At 39.0% G+C, this 15,316-nt stretch overlaps 1 protein-coding gene and 1 non-coding gene across 11 annotated transcripts; both read right to left on the reverse strand.

Annotated features, from left to right (window-relative positions):
* Positions 1-5,873: 5,873 nt before the first annotated feature.
* TRNAF-GAA lies at positions 5,874-5,946 on the reverse strand. Its single transcript has one exon. It is a non-coding gene; the product is annotated as a tRNA-Phe (tRNA).
* A 1,813-nt stretch (positions 5,947-7,759) lies between these two features.
* LOC115747874 (uroporphyrinogen-III synthase, chloroplastic) lies at positions 7,760-14,363 on the reverse strand. 10 transcript variants are annotated; one of them, XM_048274262.1, is made up of 11 exons: positions 14,083-14,214; positions 13,772-13,840; positions 12,573-12,660; positions 11,880-11,949; positions 11,288-11,403; positions 10,926-11,021; positions 10,358-10,413; positions 9,697-9,782; positions 9,241-9,375; positions 8,159-8,224; positions 7,760-8,071 (listed from the first exon to the last, which is right to left on the reverse strand). In XM_048274262.1, the coding sequence occupies exons 2-10, from the start codon at positions 13,814-13,816 to the stop codon at positions 8,176-8,178; spliced, it is 741 nt and encodes a 246-aa protein (XP_048130219.1). In that variant the 5' UTR covers positions 13,817-13,840; positions 14,083-14,214; the 3' UTR covers positions 7,760-8,071; positions 8,159-8,175. The 10 variants fall into 10 exon arrangements, with proteins under 10 accessions (XP_048130219.1, XP_048130217.1, XP_030540060.1 ...); XM_048274260.1 differs by having other exon boundaries at positions 11,880-11,992; positions 13,707-13,840; XM_030684200.2 differs by lacking the exon at positions 13,772-13,840 and having other exon boundaries at positions 11,880-11,946; positions 14,071-14,363.
* Between the last annotated feature and the right edge of the window lie 953 nt (positions 14,364-15,316).

The raw sequence follows: 15,316 nt of genomic DNA on the forward strand, positions 1-15,316 counted from the left end.
AGGGAGGGAAGGAGTGATGTTTCCAGGAAACTGGGTCGTGTAAAGCTGGTGAGGGGAGAGTAGCTAGGAAGGAGATTCGATTAGGGTTGTGATTTACCTTCTGGGAGACAGCTTGGCAACGCAGCTCTCGATGCGCTGCTGTTGCGAATGGCCAATGAGGTTTTTCCTTATCAAGAAGATATGGGATTGGCCGGAAAAAAAATAACATAAAATGGTATCTGAATATCGATTCGATTCGATGTGCAATATGATCACTGAATTTTTATTTTAATTTTTTTCAATGTGGTCCTTGAAATTTAGGTCAATGTACAATGTCATTCATGAACTTTAAATTTGTTCATTGTAGCCTCCGAATAATTTTGTACATGTTCAATTTAGTCCACGGACTATGTGAAAATGTTCAATGTTGTCCTTTCATCAATTTAAGTTCAAAGACCATATTGAACATATTCATGTAGTTCAAGGGCTAGATTGAATATAAACCAAAAGTTTAAAGATCACATTAAATAAATTAAAAGTTCATGGACGATATTACACATTGAAATAAAGTTTATGGACTACATCGAACAAATTAAAAGTTCAAGGACCGCATCGAACATTGGCCTAAAATTCAAGGAACGTTTGTGTTATTTTTTCATATTTGTACACAGCAAACGAACAAAAAGACTCCTACATGAGTATTTGTTAAACATTCCAGTACATAAAGTTTGTCATTTTGCATGCATTGTATTTCTGTATTAAGTGAGTAATCTGGGCATCCGATACAAAAATATTTGCTTTATATGGGTTAGTTTATTTCACGAAAAATGAATGATTGTCTAAAAAATGATCAATTGTATTTAGGGGTGATCGATTCCCATTGGGATTGGGAACCGGACCACCCTATCCGATGTGGTTCCCAACGGTTCAATGATTGGACCGGTCGCATTTCTATCTTTGGGAGAAAATTGCTAAAAATCATAAACTATATACACTATGACACATTTACCGCAAAAATTTTTTGTGACCAAAAAATCCCAAACTTGCACCCGTGTGGCACATTTACTCCAATTTTTTTTGTAACACCAAAAATCTCAAACTTTTACCTATATGACAAATTTATCCTAAATTATTCTTTTAAGGCACCAAAAATCTCAAACTTGTATGCATGTAACATATTTACCACAAATTTTGAGGTAAATATGCCACACATATATAAGTTTAGGATTTTTGGTATCACGAGAAAAAATTTCGAGTAAATGTGTCACATCGATACAAGTTTGAGGTAAATAAGTCACGTGGGTGCAAGTTCGTGGTTTTTTGCTCCACCAAAAAAAAAATATATTAGGGTAAATATGTTACAATGAGCATAGTTTAGGAATTTTGGTAATCTTTTTCATTTTTATGATTTATCGTGTAGCTTTTTTCGTGAATAACATGCTCACCAAACCACCTTTCTATAATTGCATTGTGTTGTCGCTAAACCTAAAAGTCATACTAAGCATCTTAATTTTAGGTTTAGGTAACACACACTATTCGATCTAGTCGGTCAGGTTCCTCCTAGAACCGAGAACCAAACCAACCGTAATCGGTTTCAATTTCATGGAATTGGGAATCGAACCCGAGCCTGTAAGAACCGAGCCAAACTAGCCAATTCGGTTCGTACTAGGCGGTTCTTGATTCGGTCGATCCATTATGCTCGGCCGTACTTATATTGCTTACAAAATTTGAATGAACCAAAAACATTTTCATCGTCCATGAAAATGTGTACATTATAGATGTAAATTATTTTACAATAATAAAAATATATTTGATTGACTAATTTTGTAAGCGATACAATTGATTATTTTTTAAAAAATATATTCTTCAAATAATTCATTTTTCACAACAGTAATGGAGCCTAAGTATGATTATCAAGTGCCCTACATGTACTCATAAGCAATATCCAATATATAAGACTTGATTATACCAAATTGACAAATTTTAGGATTTGATTGTACTTTTTGAAATTTTTAGGACTCGACTACACTAGAATTGTAATGCACTTACCTCGTTTTTATTATCCAAAGTTGACATTTTAAAAATGTAAGCGGAAAAGTACATAGAGAGCCATGTTTTCATTCATTAATGGGTTGAAACTAAGCGATAGGGAAATCACTCTTTCCTACCAACGTTTAAATTGTGAAAAAAAGTCTGACAAAAAAATTTATATGAAGAAAACAAATCAGACAAATATGCATGGTTAAAATTTCCTCCGTCACCTCAAATCAACTATTTTATTGTTGCCACCGCAAACATGTATAATACACACGTTTATTTTCTTAATTAAGTTTGTATATATGTGATGTCCAAATTTTCATTCCATGAATTGGAGAATTTGTGAATGAAAGAACTATATCAAGTGTTTTTTATTAGCACATTAAGTCGGGCTTATTTTGGGGCAAATGCTTGACCTTGTTGTTTTTTAATCTTTCGGACCATGTAATTTACTTATAATTGTGTTCATGCCTCTGTTTATTTCACGAAAAATGAATGATTTGGATAATATTTTCCTCAAGATAAATGCTTATATCGCTTGAAATAATTAGTTGATGGAAAAAATCTTCTGATTATCGGCAACAAATGTTATTCAAACATTTTTGCGAACGACGAGGATATTCTTTTCATTCATTCGTCGTTATAAGCGACACAAGCGATCACTTTTGAAAAAATAATTTTAAAATTATTTATTTTTCGTGAAATAGTTGCTCTCTAAAAAAAAAACTACTAGCCTAATGATCTGACGGTATTTTTAGTTATTTCTGATCAAATGATTTTTCAATTAATGATTGAGATTATATTGTCACTGTCGATGGTGTATTACTCAAAAAAAAAAATGGTTAACTCTTTACGGTAAAAAAGGAAAGTGATGTGATGCATAATCATTGTAGCTCTGGCACATGGTTATATGGAAAGTGTTTTAAATAAGACATGTTGGCAACAAAGATGGCAAAGCTGTCATGCACGAAAAACATAAGACAAAAAAGCCACGGAGCCAAAGAACGCGAATTCAAAAACGGCGAGGTGGGCCCCGCCGTCCCCCACTGTGCTCCTTTTTTCAGACTCGCTTTCCGCGATCTCAGTCCTACAGCTGGAGGCGGTCCAAAACCCAGACCGCCCCGCCCCGAGTCATACGATCTCCGAATCAACGGCTCAGACCAACCGTCCCCGAAAACGACCGGAGAAAAACCTCAGTTTCTTCTCTTCCCGTTCTTTTCCTTTTCCGATTTCAAAGCATTAGCTTGGTTTTGCCTGTTTCTTTTCTTTTTTTTTTTCTCTTTTCCGGCAGCGCGATGTGAATAGACCCGATCATCGGCCTGGCACGCAGGAGCCACATTGATCCGTAGGTCGCTTTTCGGATGACCCTGGACGATGCTTTTGCGTTATAAAGTCTGGCGTGCCCGAGTCAGTTAGGCTCGCGACAATCCAGCTCGACGATTTTGTACAATTTGTGCAAATAAATACAATGCTTCCAAAATACCTAAATGTTTACCCTCTCTATATAACCACTTCTTTGACATGGACTTCTTCATTTTCAACCCAATTCCACGTAGGATGGGCTCCACTCCCAGCCTGGAAGAACATCCACGTGAATGTCAAATTCGGCTCGGTTTGGTTTTTCCTTTTTCCTTTTTTCTTTTTTGTAAATAGCAGTCGGAAAAAATGTAAGTTTGTGGCACTCTCGCTCCTAAGTTCCTTCCTCCCTCTATTTACAGGATGACCCCGTGTCGATAGTTAGTTACGTTGGCTAGCTGGAAACCAAGTCATCAAAGTTATTCAAACTCACATCGATGATCACAAGGTTGAACAGCTTGAACTACTTCGGCATCTTCTCGAGTGAAGCTCGTAACTCGAGCTTGTGCCTACTCCAGCTTGAACGGTTCGCGAGACGTAATCGAACCACGATTATCTTTTCACCAGCATCTAACTGTCGCAAGAAGCGGACGTATATTAAGCCCTTGAGTCACACATGACTCGCATGCATATAAAGTAGAGGGAAAATCGTTTTAAGGCCATCGAGCTCGAGCTCATTTTACGACTTGATTGCAGTCGAGACGAGTTCGAATGCCTCGGGTTTCTCTTTCCGAGTCAAGCTGGGGTACGAGGGGCATATGACCTTGAGCAATCTTGCTAGAAGACAACCTTATCATCTTGGCATACTATTCTTGAAGTGACCAAAAACTGCCAATGCCAGCTAATGTGACTCCCCTCCTTGTCCTAAACTAGTTAGTTTTATTTACTTTAGTATTTTCTTTTTTTAACCCTCAATCTTTTATTTTTATTTTTATATTTCTAAATACATAAATATTTTTATATTTTAGCCCTTGGAGCTTTGGAATTTGATAGTTAATGAATTAGCAAAGGAAGATCGGTCATTACTCATTAGATACGGACCCAATCGAGTGCCACCACAGCTGGTCAGACCAGAGTGCATGAAAGTCTTCATTAGTTGCCCTAGTCCAATAGTCAACGGCGGCGCCAGCTCATCGTTACATCGTGGCCGTCCGTTTGGGTTTCATCGCCAGCTCATCACGTGAAGCTTCTTTCATGTGTATCGCTCAAAGTTTTCAGTCATCGTCTACGATATCTCTTAAGTCTTGTAAACTTGGATCTTGGAGGGAAATTTTCAAAAATTGAGCATGTGACCGTGGAGGGTCCATGCTTTGCCCGTGTTCCGACAACGAAATCGTTTCATATAAATTTCCTCCTCCTCCTCTTCCTCAGATACTTTTAAATTACTGTTCTTCGAAATACGTTGATGGATTTTTTTAAAACAAATGAATTTATCGAACTATAGGGAGCGACTAATACGGTTTTTCCTTCCGATCCGTTGGCTGGTTTAGATTCAGCGGTGCTGTAGGATCCCATGCCCCGAGAGCGAACAAATCTTGGATGCACCGTGAGACGAGGTGGATCTCGCATGTGATGCGACGATGGATATGAATGGTCCAGGTCTACCTGATGCATTGTGTCCGAAATGGTGTGGGACGGAGGAGGAAATATAAGGTTTGGCTCTCTTTCTTTGTGCCTACGTGGGTCAAAGTCAAACTTAACAAGTTGGGTTTATCTGGTTTGGCTGTCTCATGTTTGTCTCTTCTCGTCCAAACCCAACAAACATATGAAACCGTGAGCAGGAAACAGTGCATTCGTGCGCACAGAGCCACAAAAAAATAAAAAAATATCCATGTCTTCCAAATATTATTAGTTTAATAAGTAAATGCTCTTATTTTAATGTCCAATTGGGATTAGTTTACTACAACTGACAACCCAGTTACAACCCAAAATAACACACACACACACACACATATGTACACACAGAGAGAGTAACTTAGCTTATGCTTTTAATTCATTGTTACATATACGATCCCATCAAAAAAATTCGAAAGCGGTTTACTCAAGTTTGAATAATAGGACAACTAAAACTTTCAAATTCTATAGGTTTCGGGTTTTTTTTTTTTTTTTCAAGACAATGGTCCTTTCAATAGTGAAATCAAATGGCCATTGCCAACTTAAACTTTACAACGAAACACACATTGGAAGGGATAGGAAGTCCGAATCGGAGATTGTGAATTGTGAATTGTGAATTGTTCTCCATTTTTTAACCGTGCTTTCATTGTAGCATCGGGTGTGCCAAGAGTGAAAGTAGAACTATCTTTTCCGGAGATATAAAAGTCGGATCGATAGGATTTACCTATACAGAACATCCTCACTAAATTAACAAAATAAAAAATCCAAGACATGAAAAAAAAAATCGATAGGACTTGCCTATACGGAACGTTCTCACTAAATTAACAGAATAAAACACCTAAGACGTGATTAAAAAAAAAAAGAGGGGCGGGGGAAAAGGAGGAAAATGCGGTGAGCGTGGATCGAACACGCGACCTTCAGATCTTCAGTCTGACGCTCTCCCAACTGAGCTATCCCCGCAAGTTGCTAAAGCTTAGCCAAATAAATTTATTTTGTTTAAATTTCATCTAAGAAGAGTCCGATTTTCGAACCCCGCTGAAAAGCTGAATGGGTCGGTTTTAGGTTTTTAGCTGCATACGTCTTGCTTCGACTGGCAAGTTGCAATTACAATGTTTGGAACATCCTTTTATTTATTTTTTATTTTTTTTGGGTTTTGTCTTTAAAAAATATAAATGCCCGGAACCACTAGTCGGACTCATCATTACTAACAAGCGAACAATCACAACCTGAATCGCTTGATGGTGCTATTGCACACGCAGAAATCCTTGTTTGTTCCATTTTGCTCAGCTCGTTTCTCCATTGAGGATGCTCTTGATGTGTTTCAGTGGCTTAGAAGACTTGCCGGCGTTCAGCGCCTGAATCCTTACGAGATCGAGCTGTTCACGACAACCCACTCTGGGCAAACTTCCCGTTAAGTATCTCGGGGTTGCCTTTAGTTTCAAGACGCTTTCACATAAACATTGAAAATGGCTCTTTGATTGAATTACTGCGCTCCAGTATCTTGTCGTACTTCCAAACGTCAAGTTCACAAGTAGACTCAGTTGCATGATTTCAGCGTGACTAAAGAATAGCTCTTCCATAGAAGCGTCAGGGGAGATGAAATCAGTTGGACGAGGAAGGCTAGGTTTTCGAAGATTGCATTTATGAAGTATGCTTATACTCTTATACATCTCCGGCTCATTACATTACAATCCTACTCGATTCGGGTAGCCCAGCTCGATTGCCATCCACTACGAAGCTCCTGCGATTTGGCTGCTAAGCCTACTCAGATTAGCACATACACAAGGAGAGATTAGTTCGATCCCTGAACCTTTTGTCGAACTCGTTATTGCCCTAGGCAATGGCTGTGAAACTCCACTACATGGGAGTTCCACCTGTGATTTATCTGCTCCTCTCGAAGCACCAAAGTCTCTGCCTTCCATCCTAACTCCACCATGGATGATCAGCAAAATTAGGGCTATGAGGATAATGAAGATTGTCGCAAATGTGAGTTCTGCTTGTGCTATGCGTACAAAGCGGTCGGTAATTGGAAAGGTAAGATGTCAGTGGGCTACGTGGACGATGAAGGGTAGAGATTTCTCGAAAACCTTTTTGAAGCTTTGCAAGGAGCGGTACTAATGTACCACATCCTCAGATCTCGCCTTGCCTTTATTGGTAATAATGTAATCCGCCTGCCGTGGATGTTGTTGAGAGCATCTAGTTTGTAGTTAAAAACCAGGCTTGAGATTGGTAAAGCTTGAGGAGTCAGTCACTCACAGGAGTCTCTGTCGGGTGGTCTATAATAATCGAACCCATGTACTTGTCCCATTCATTCTTACTTCGAAAGAGAAAATGAAATAGTTAATGAATCAGGCGCAACCACATTAAAATATCCTTATAGCTCGATCGCCCCTAGGATAAGGTGGCTTTTCCCCCCTCTTTTTCTGATGAAGATGTGTCCAGCATTGACGAGATTGTAGATTGCAGATTTGCCCGGGCACCACGCTCAGTCGGAAAGCCCGTCGCCCCTGCCTCCACCATGATGCACGTGGGAAGCCCAGCAATACAACAAAAAGCAGGCGGCAGGCCCGTCCTCCGGAGACTAGCCAAGATGCCAATTGGGGTTACTATCGATTGCTGGTAACCATCTACTAACTGTGAACTGTCATTTTCCTCTCAAGATACCTCTGCAACTTAATCTTACAAATTGCTATAACATGGCCAGAAAGGAAACTTTTGTTTCTTGTGTGAGTTTTTACTTGGGAATATGAGGAACTTTCAGGGTAATATTAGATGGCTCGCTACCAAAAAAAGAAGTTGAATTAATGAATTAACAGTGAGTACAAAAAGTTGGATTTACAGCTAGAGATGAGCTTCAATAGAAAGTATCGAACCTATCAGTGCTTTTAAGATCTCATTCTAACCTGGAAATTCCCGCCACCAAACAAAATAGTCGATTTAGCCAAGAGCTCCCCAGGTATGACACCATCAGTGCTTTTGCGTTCTTAACATCATTGTTGTTGATTTGGAACTGCATAGCACAGAAGCCACATCCTCCCAATGAGCCAAAGCCGCATTCCAATTACTGCAGCTTCTTTTTCAGATCCTGAAAGAAAGTCCGCAATTGAAAGATCCCCCCAGTTTCTTTAGGTTATGAAAATGGTAAAAGCAATTGATCCCAACAGTAAACCACCTGAAAATCGAGGCCACCTACAACTGATCATTCTCCCTCAAGGCTTCACGGATGCTAGCCACCCACCTACCAAAGAGTATAGATGTAAATTCAAGAAAAGAAATCCAGCCATTAAGATCTCCAATTGCTTTGGATGACAAACAACTGATGCCAAGGACTACAAATAGATCAAGAATATTGCTATGTTGTTCGTTTAATGCAAGAGAAAACGGCGATAGAGAATATAAAAGTGCCTACAATTCTCTGCACATATTTTTCAACCGTGTCCAATAATAACTTCAAGGAGTTGAATGCATCAATATACACTAAATCTAAATTGTAAATTTGGGGAGTCAACCTTGATGTCAAACCACCAGAAGCTAGTAAGGCTATTGATCAGTATCTAGTATCACATCGCATGCCCAGCATGGGATGTGTGACTTTCTAAAGTGAGTTGTCATTGCTTGACCTTGTGCAATGCAATTAATATATCGCAAACCATGTGCTCTCTAGACCTTTAGCTAGTTTTTGTTGATGACACTAAAGGGATATGAAATGAATGGAATTGTGATATGGACAGAATATAATGAAATAGGATAAAGTATTTTTAGTGCTGCTTATATAAACAGATACAATACTATAGATACAATTTACCTAAGAAGACCTTAACTCTACGGTATAGCTGAATCTCAGGTACCAACAGGAAAAGGATTTTTACTAGTTCCCAGGACAATGTAAGAAAAGGTTCACACAAGCACCATTGAATTGAATGGATGCCATCCGTGAGAAAGCAGTTCGTTAACTAACTTCAAGCACACATGTCGCCCATTTAATGGTAAACCACCATCTGTGGGCTTAATAGATTACTGTTTGAAAGTACCATATAATGGTGCCTGGCAACCAATTTACATCTAACTTACATGTTTTCCAGTCTCATCATGGATACAAATAGAAGCAAACAACCAATGAAAGAAAAGCAACTGCTATAGAAACATCCTAGCATAGTACATTCCTTAAGCACTAAGCTTGCCCTGACAAGAAGAAACAGTATTACCAGTAGGAGAAAAAAATTCAAATGCTGACAGGAATAATCCATTACTCACCCTTCCAGGCCAGGATGTTTAGGGTAGAAGACCCTCTTCAGGCCCAACCTTTTGGCAGCCGAAGCAGTAGTCTCGCCAATACATGCAACTGAATTAGTCCATGACTCTGGCTCTCGAATAAGATTGAGCCACGCACTGCAGCAACAATTGTTAATAATCAGTCAATAGAAGAAAACCAACTAATAGTCAGTTCAAATTCTTTTTTGATGCTGGGATGAGGTTGTAACAATGACAAGTATGTGATCAAGCTGTTCAACATATTATAAACAAAATCTAGAGTGCAAAAACACCAGAGTTGATCCCATAACTCCAGTTGTAATAGAACCATAGCAAAGTTAAACCAATAATCCAGCTGCCAAAGGACCTCGCATAGCAATTCCCAGTTATCATGATAAACATGTCCAGCAGCTTAACCAAATTATTTGTGATTACTCAAGAAAGCAGAGGCAAACTGACCGCACTGCAGAAGGGGAAGCCACCGCAACAACAGGTGCAGAAAGTGCCTCCTTCAAAATTATCTCGTCGACATGACTGACAGGTATCTGGAGGGAATTACAAGATGTCAGTAGGTAACTCAAGGAATTGCGATACTTTCATATTTGCTTGGAAATAGTATTCATGAATAAACAGTCATTGATCACCAAATCTAATCGTTCACAACCGCTACCATACTAACGTCCGCACAGAACAAAAGGTGAGAAAAATCAGGATCAGACAACCAAATGATATTTATCAGGGATTAATTTTCTAGCAGGGCACTATTATTCTTTAGACAACTCACTGAGACAATATGCCTTCCATGCACCCTCCATGGAAGCTTATTGTACGATTACTAGCTATACATGGTAATACCATGTATTACCATGTAAGATCCCCAGTGCCAGTATAATAGTTGCATATAAGACCGCACATATTCTGCAGGCTTCACTGGGAATATGGTATGGGACCCCATGGCACAAAGTTAGTCGGAGAGGATACGACCAGTATAAACAATAAATTCTGTAACTACTGGATAGAAATGTTGACAAGCTGGCACTTGAGGAACCAAGCAATCCAATACAGAATAAAGAAAAGCTTGTAAGCAGAGTGAACTCAAAGGAACACATATATACCTTACCGTGGAATATGTGTTTAACCTTGTAACCTCAAATCCACGATTTGACAAGCCTTCTTCTGAAACAAATATGCAGATAAAACGGTACAATGCGTTAACAAAAACTCGTAAGATATATGAAAGCCCAGATAGGAAGGGAAGGACTGTTGTAAAAGAAGACACACAATCATTCTGCATAAGTACAGTTCATTTAGTTGGAAGCTGTGACAGAATACTTATTCACATCAGAATGAAGCCACACAAGACCTGAGGACGATGGAGAACTTAAAGGCCGTTGATTAGTACTCGTAATTCCATGAAGTTTCCTATTACCGAAGAGCAGCATCCTATGGAGTTTCTGACTTCTTACTTAGCCATCAATTTTTAGAACATCATCTGCTAGGTTAGCAAGCTAATAAATCTTTGTCATAAATCTACACCTTTTACAAGTAATCATAAGATAAATATGCTGAACATGATTTCAGCCTTTCAGCTCAAGAAACAGAGAGAGCACTTAGCAATGTCATTCAACACAAAGTGATGCTACGGATGTTCTTTAACAAAGAAGCCAAGAAAAGGAAATGTCACATACCGATTTCAGTGCTAGCTTTTGCAGAAGCAGGATACAAGACTCTGCATTTTTCATTGCCAATTCTTGGAAGCTCTGAAGCCAAGACTTTGCCAGTTGCTGCAGTGTAAAGCTCCCAAATAAGAAATTACGGGGAAAAAGACAGGCTAATGAGTAGGAAAATTTACAAAGTACACCAACGAAGAAGCAGGTAATTATCTGAAACTATTAATCCTACCTTTTACAAAGATGCAGAAAAGAAAAGTAAGAGCGCAATATAACTATGCAAGCCTTCATACAGAAAAATACAGACTTATAAGCAAACATATCGGCTATGCACAATTAGCATTCGTTTGTACTAATGTAAACTGCTTGTGCCTGAATACCTTTTGATGGTGTAAAAGCAACATTTAGTGTTCCATCGCCCTGCATTACTTTATCAAAGATGCTAGCTGTACCAGTTCCAACCACACCTACTTTTACGTTGGGGTTTCCAGCAGCCCTAGCATGAGGTTTCATCTAAATCAGTACACATAAGCAGCACTACACACTAGATAAGCTCAAACTGGAAAATCTTCTCACAAGTTCTACTTGGACCATCTTAAAACAAACATGCACAATCGTTGACCTACACCCCTTAGACAGACGAGCAATGCACATTGAAAAAGAAAAACGTGATTTTCAATTCTTCTAATTTAACCTATCACACTAACTTTGAAAAGATTGATAAGCCTATTATAGAGGAAAGGATGCCACAAAACATTGACACATAAAGATTATAAATCAGAACGGGAGAAAAATATATCATGAAGAACAGGAGTGATTCAAATCACGTACGAAATAAATGCTCCATCTACAGTTACCCTAGTGTTTTCTTCACGAAAGGTAGCAATAGGAGAAACGATGTTAAACATCTAATCCACTCTAGTGAAAGAAATTTCTTTACAGTCAACCTGAATAACAAATAATGAGCCTTACTTCCATGCTTCCAGGAAGACTGAACCAGCTTCAGGGGAAGTAATCACAATCCAATCAAAGGCATCATCTACTGCCATCAAGGAACAAGGAAGATGGGAATCAGTAAAGATAGTTTGCAAATTAAAACTCAATAAAAAGTATGCACAAACAGACACCCATAGTTGGAAATCTACTAAAAAAGAAAGAGAAATCTCCATATAAAGCAGTCATTTTTTCATTTAGAGAGGATCTAGTAACCAGAAATCAACACATGGCTTCTGCTGTTTATAATGAAGGCAAGTTCACTCAGGATTCAATGTCTAGATAGGTCGTAACTGTTCTCTTTAGCACGAAAATAGCAATGGTAGGCTAATAGCACCTAAGAGGCACAAAACATAGGTAACATAATTGTCTTGGCAAAAAGAAATTTCACTTAAAGACAAGCCCCATGTTCATGAGCGTCACAAAGCACGCGGGGAGAGAAAGAGTCAGATAATAACAGAAAAGCACTTGGCAGAACTCCTCACATACAAGGCCAAAAAGCAAGCTTCCAAGGAACAGGCATAAGGTCAGGCCGAAGTCTGCTGTAAGAACTTTTCTTCTAAGACCCAAAAAAAAACAAAAAAAGGACAAAAAAAGGAACTGTTCTTCGGTGGTATCACATAAAAAAAAAGTTTCATAACATCATAAAGCCAATAGGAATCTGATACTAACCAGCCAAAATTGAAGGAAGCCTATCCATATCAGGCCCCTTTGTATGCTCGATAAGAGGAAGCTCCAGACAGCTGATGCCATGCTTGTGCTGTTTGACACGTTGAAAATACCATATAAATGTTGGAAATGGTGAAACACAACAAATATATCTATCCTATCACCCTATCCCCAGGCCTTCCTCCTCACAGGGCACCACAAAAAATATATGCAGAAAGTAAACAAAAAGACAGAGTAAGATGCACTCGAGCGAAAATGGAAGCGTGGGTAAGAACACAAATTGAAAAATTACGGTAACCGATTGGAGTCATCTATTCCAAAATAGCAGCATGTAGATTAAACATCCTTGCGAAGAGATTTTCACATGAGAATAAATTGGATAGAGAGTGAAAAACAGAATCTTGCCAGAGTGGTAACTATATCATTCTTATATATTGTAAAGGTTACAAAACTACCCTACGCATAAATTGATCAGAAGTATCCTTGCTCAACTGATTGAGGCAGCAATCCAATAGCAGGACTGGACATGCCAATGGAAGATTACAAATAGCTATTGGCGGAATCGAGTGAGCGAAAACAAGAGTAGGGATTTAGAATAGTTTGGATGAAACATCAGATGAAATAACTATATGAACTAAAGTTACAGTGATGTGCATCATTCCAGACAACTCTGTCAGCCCAATCAACTTTATTCTTTTTTTTGGAACCAAAAACAACCCATCCCATGTAGCAAGTTATTTACAAGGGTTTATTTCTTCTCAAAATGTACAAAATGCCACCCAACTATGAGCCCTATCCTTAGCAAAGATCTAGCCCCGCCTCAAAAACTCCCCCCCTCCCCCCAACCCAAACCCCTTTTTTTTCCAAAACTACCAATCCCTTCGACATGCCAACAACTTTCCATGTCCATGTGATCAGTCGCTTTAGTTGTGTAATCATTAAAGCAAACTCAGTTTAAAAACTACTGGGATACCACCCATGACTACTACTACTTTCGGAAAAAAAAAAAAATCAGCAACGCACAAGTTGAACATAAAAGAATGTGTTGTTTTACAGGTACACAAAGAACGTAAAATATCGCAAAAACACGCATCCGGCCCATGATATTTCACACACTTCGTTGAATTCACCACCCACCTAGCAGACAAAACCTTCGAGAATGCAAAAGATTCCGACGGTAAAAAAGAAGTCGATGTCACTACCACAGGCGCAAAAGCAAAGAAAACCGTTGAACCACGAACCGCCATTCACATCATCATTTCATCCAGCACCTAAATCGCAACATCCGCACTCGATTCAAAATCAACACCGAGAGCGACACTCCGGGACACTCCGCACATACCTGAACAACTAAGAAGCTCATCCAAAATCGGAAGCGCTAACGATACAAAGCAAAAAACCAGGAGCGAACATATCAATGTGCAGAACCGAAGCGCAGTAACCGCAATGCAGAGCGAAAGCGACGAAAAAAAAAAAAGGGACAGAGCCAGAAAGAGAAGGGGGGAATGAGGACCAGAGCGTTGACGAGCTTCGAGTTCTTGCCGCGTTCTCTGGTGACGACGACCTTGGGCTTCGAATCGGAAGAGGAGGACGGAGAGTCGGCGGAGGCCGCGATTCCGAGTGAGAGTCGTCGGCGGAGAAGCGGACACGGCGGAGGAGTTGGGAAGGGGAGGAGAGAGAGTGAGAGGGAGAAGGAGGAGGAGGTGAGGTGGGGCATCCTTGGGTGGTGGGAGACGTGTTGCGCATAGTTCCTCCCTCAAAGGGGCCAGCTGTTACCGAACTAAGCACCCAGCCACTGTACCCAATCTCGCTGCGATTAAACTACTCGAGGAAAACCCCAGATATTTTCTCAGGAGCAATGGTACCATGCACTCAAGTCCATGATAAGTTTCGTGAGCTCTTTTTTTTTTTTTGTTTCGTGCTCATTTTTGTTGTTTGTTATTTTGGGAAAATTCTAAAAAAATACCCAAGTGCCTTATTTTCTCAAATAAAAACATAAAGTAAACTTTATTTCAAATAAAAGTCTGAAGTGCCATCATTTTCTCAAAGAAGAGCCTAAAGCGACTATGGTTGTTTTAAATAAGGGCCTAATCTAGCCGGTCGGCCAACCGGCCAAATTTTTCTGCCGTTCAAGGGCGTTTTTGTAAAAATATAAATTTAATATAATTTTTTGTTAAATTAAATTAAAAAAACAAAAAAAAATTGAAAAAAAAATAGAACACAGGCGAGAGGACCAAAATCTCTTAAAAAATAAAAAAAGGAAAAAAATAAAATACAAATAACCAAAAATGCCCCTAACTAAAGTGACATGGGCCTTTTTTTTAGAGTAATATAGTTACTCCATGCCCTTATTTGAAATAATGTGCACTTCGGACCCTTCTTTAACATGGTGAAGACACTTCACGCCCTTATTTAAAACAATATCCACTTCATGCCTTTATTTGAGAAAATGTTGGCACGTGAGGCCCTTTTTTTTAAAATTTTTCTTGTTTTTTATGATTTAGAGATAAATATTTCTAAGGAATTTATTGGTCGATGTCCCGAAAACAATTGTTAAACGACCAGTTTAGGAAACTATCGAGCTCTCATTGCACTAAATGTAGCGTTGTCATGTACCACAATTTTACTTCGACTTATCAAAATGGGCCATAGACTCATTTCTTAATCCATATTTGATAGATTGATTTGTTATATGAGTTAGTTATATTAACTAAACGGATCACAAATGGGTTTACAATGGTAAAATT

This window comes from Rhodamnia argentea, chromosome 2 (genome assembly GCF_020921035.1).
Source record: "Rhodamnia argentea isolate NSW1041297 chromosome 2, ASM2092103v1, whole genome shotgun sequence".
NCBI classification, from domain to species: Eukaryota; Viridiplantae; Streptophyta; class Magnoliopsida; order Myrtales; family Myrtaceae; genus Rhodamnia; species Rhodamnia argentea.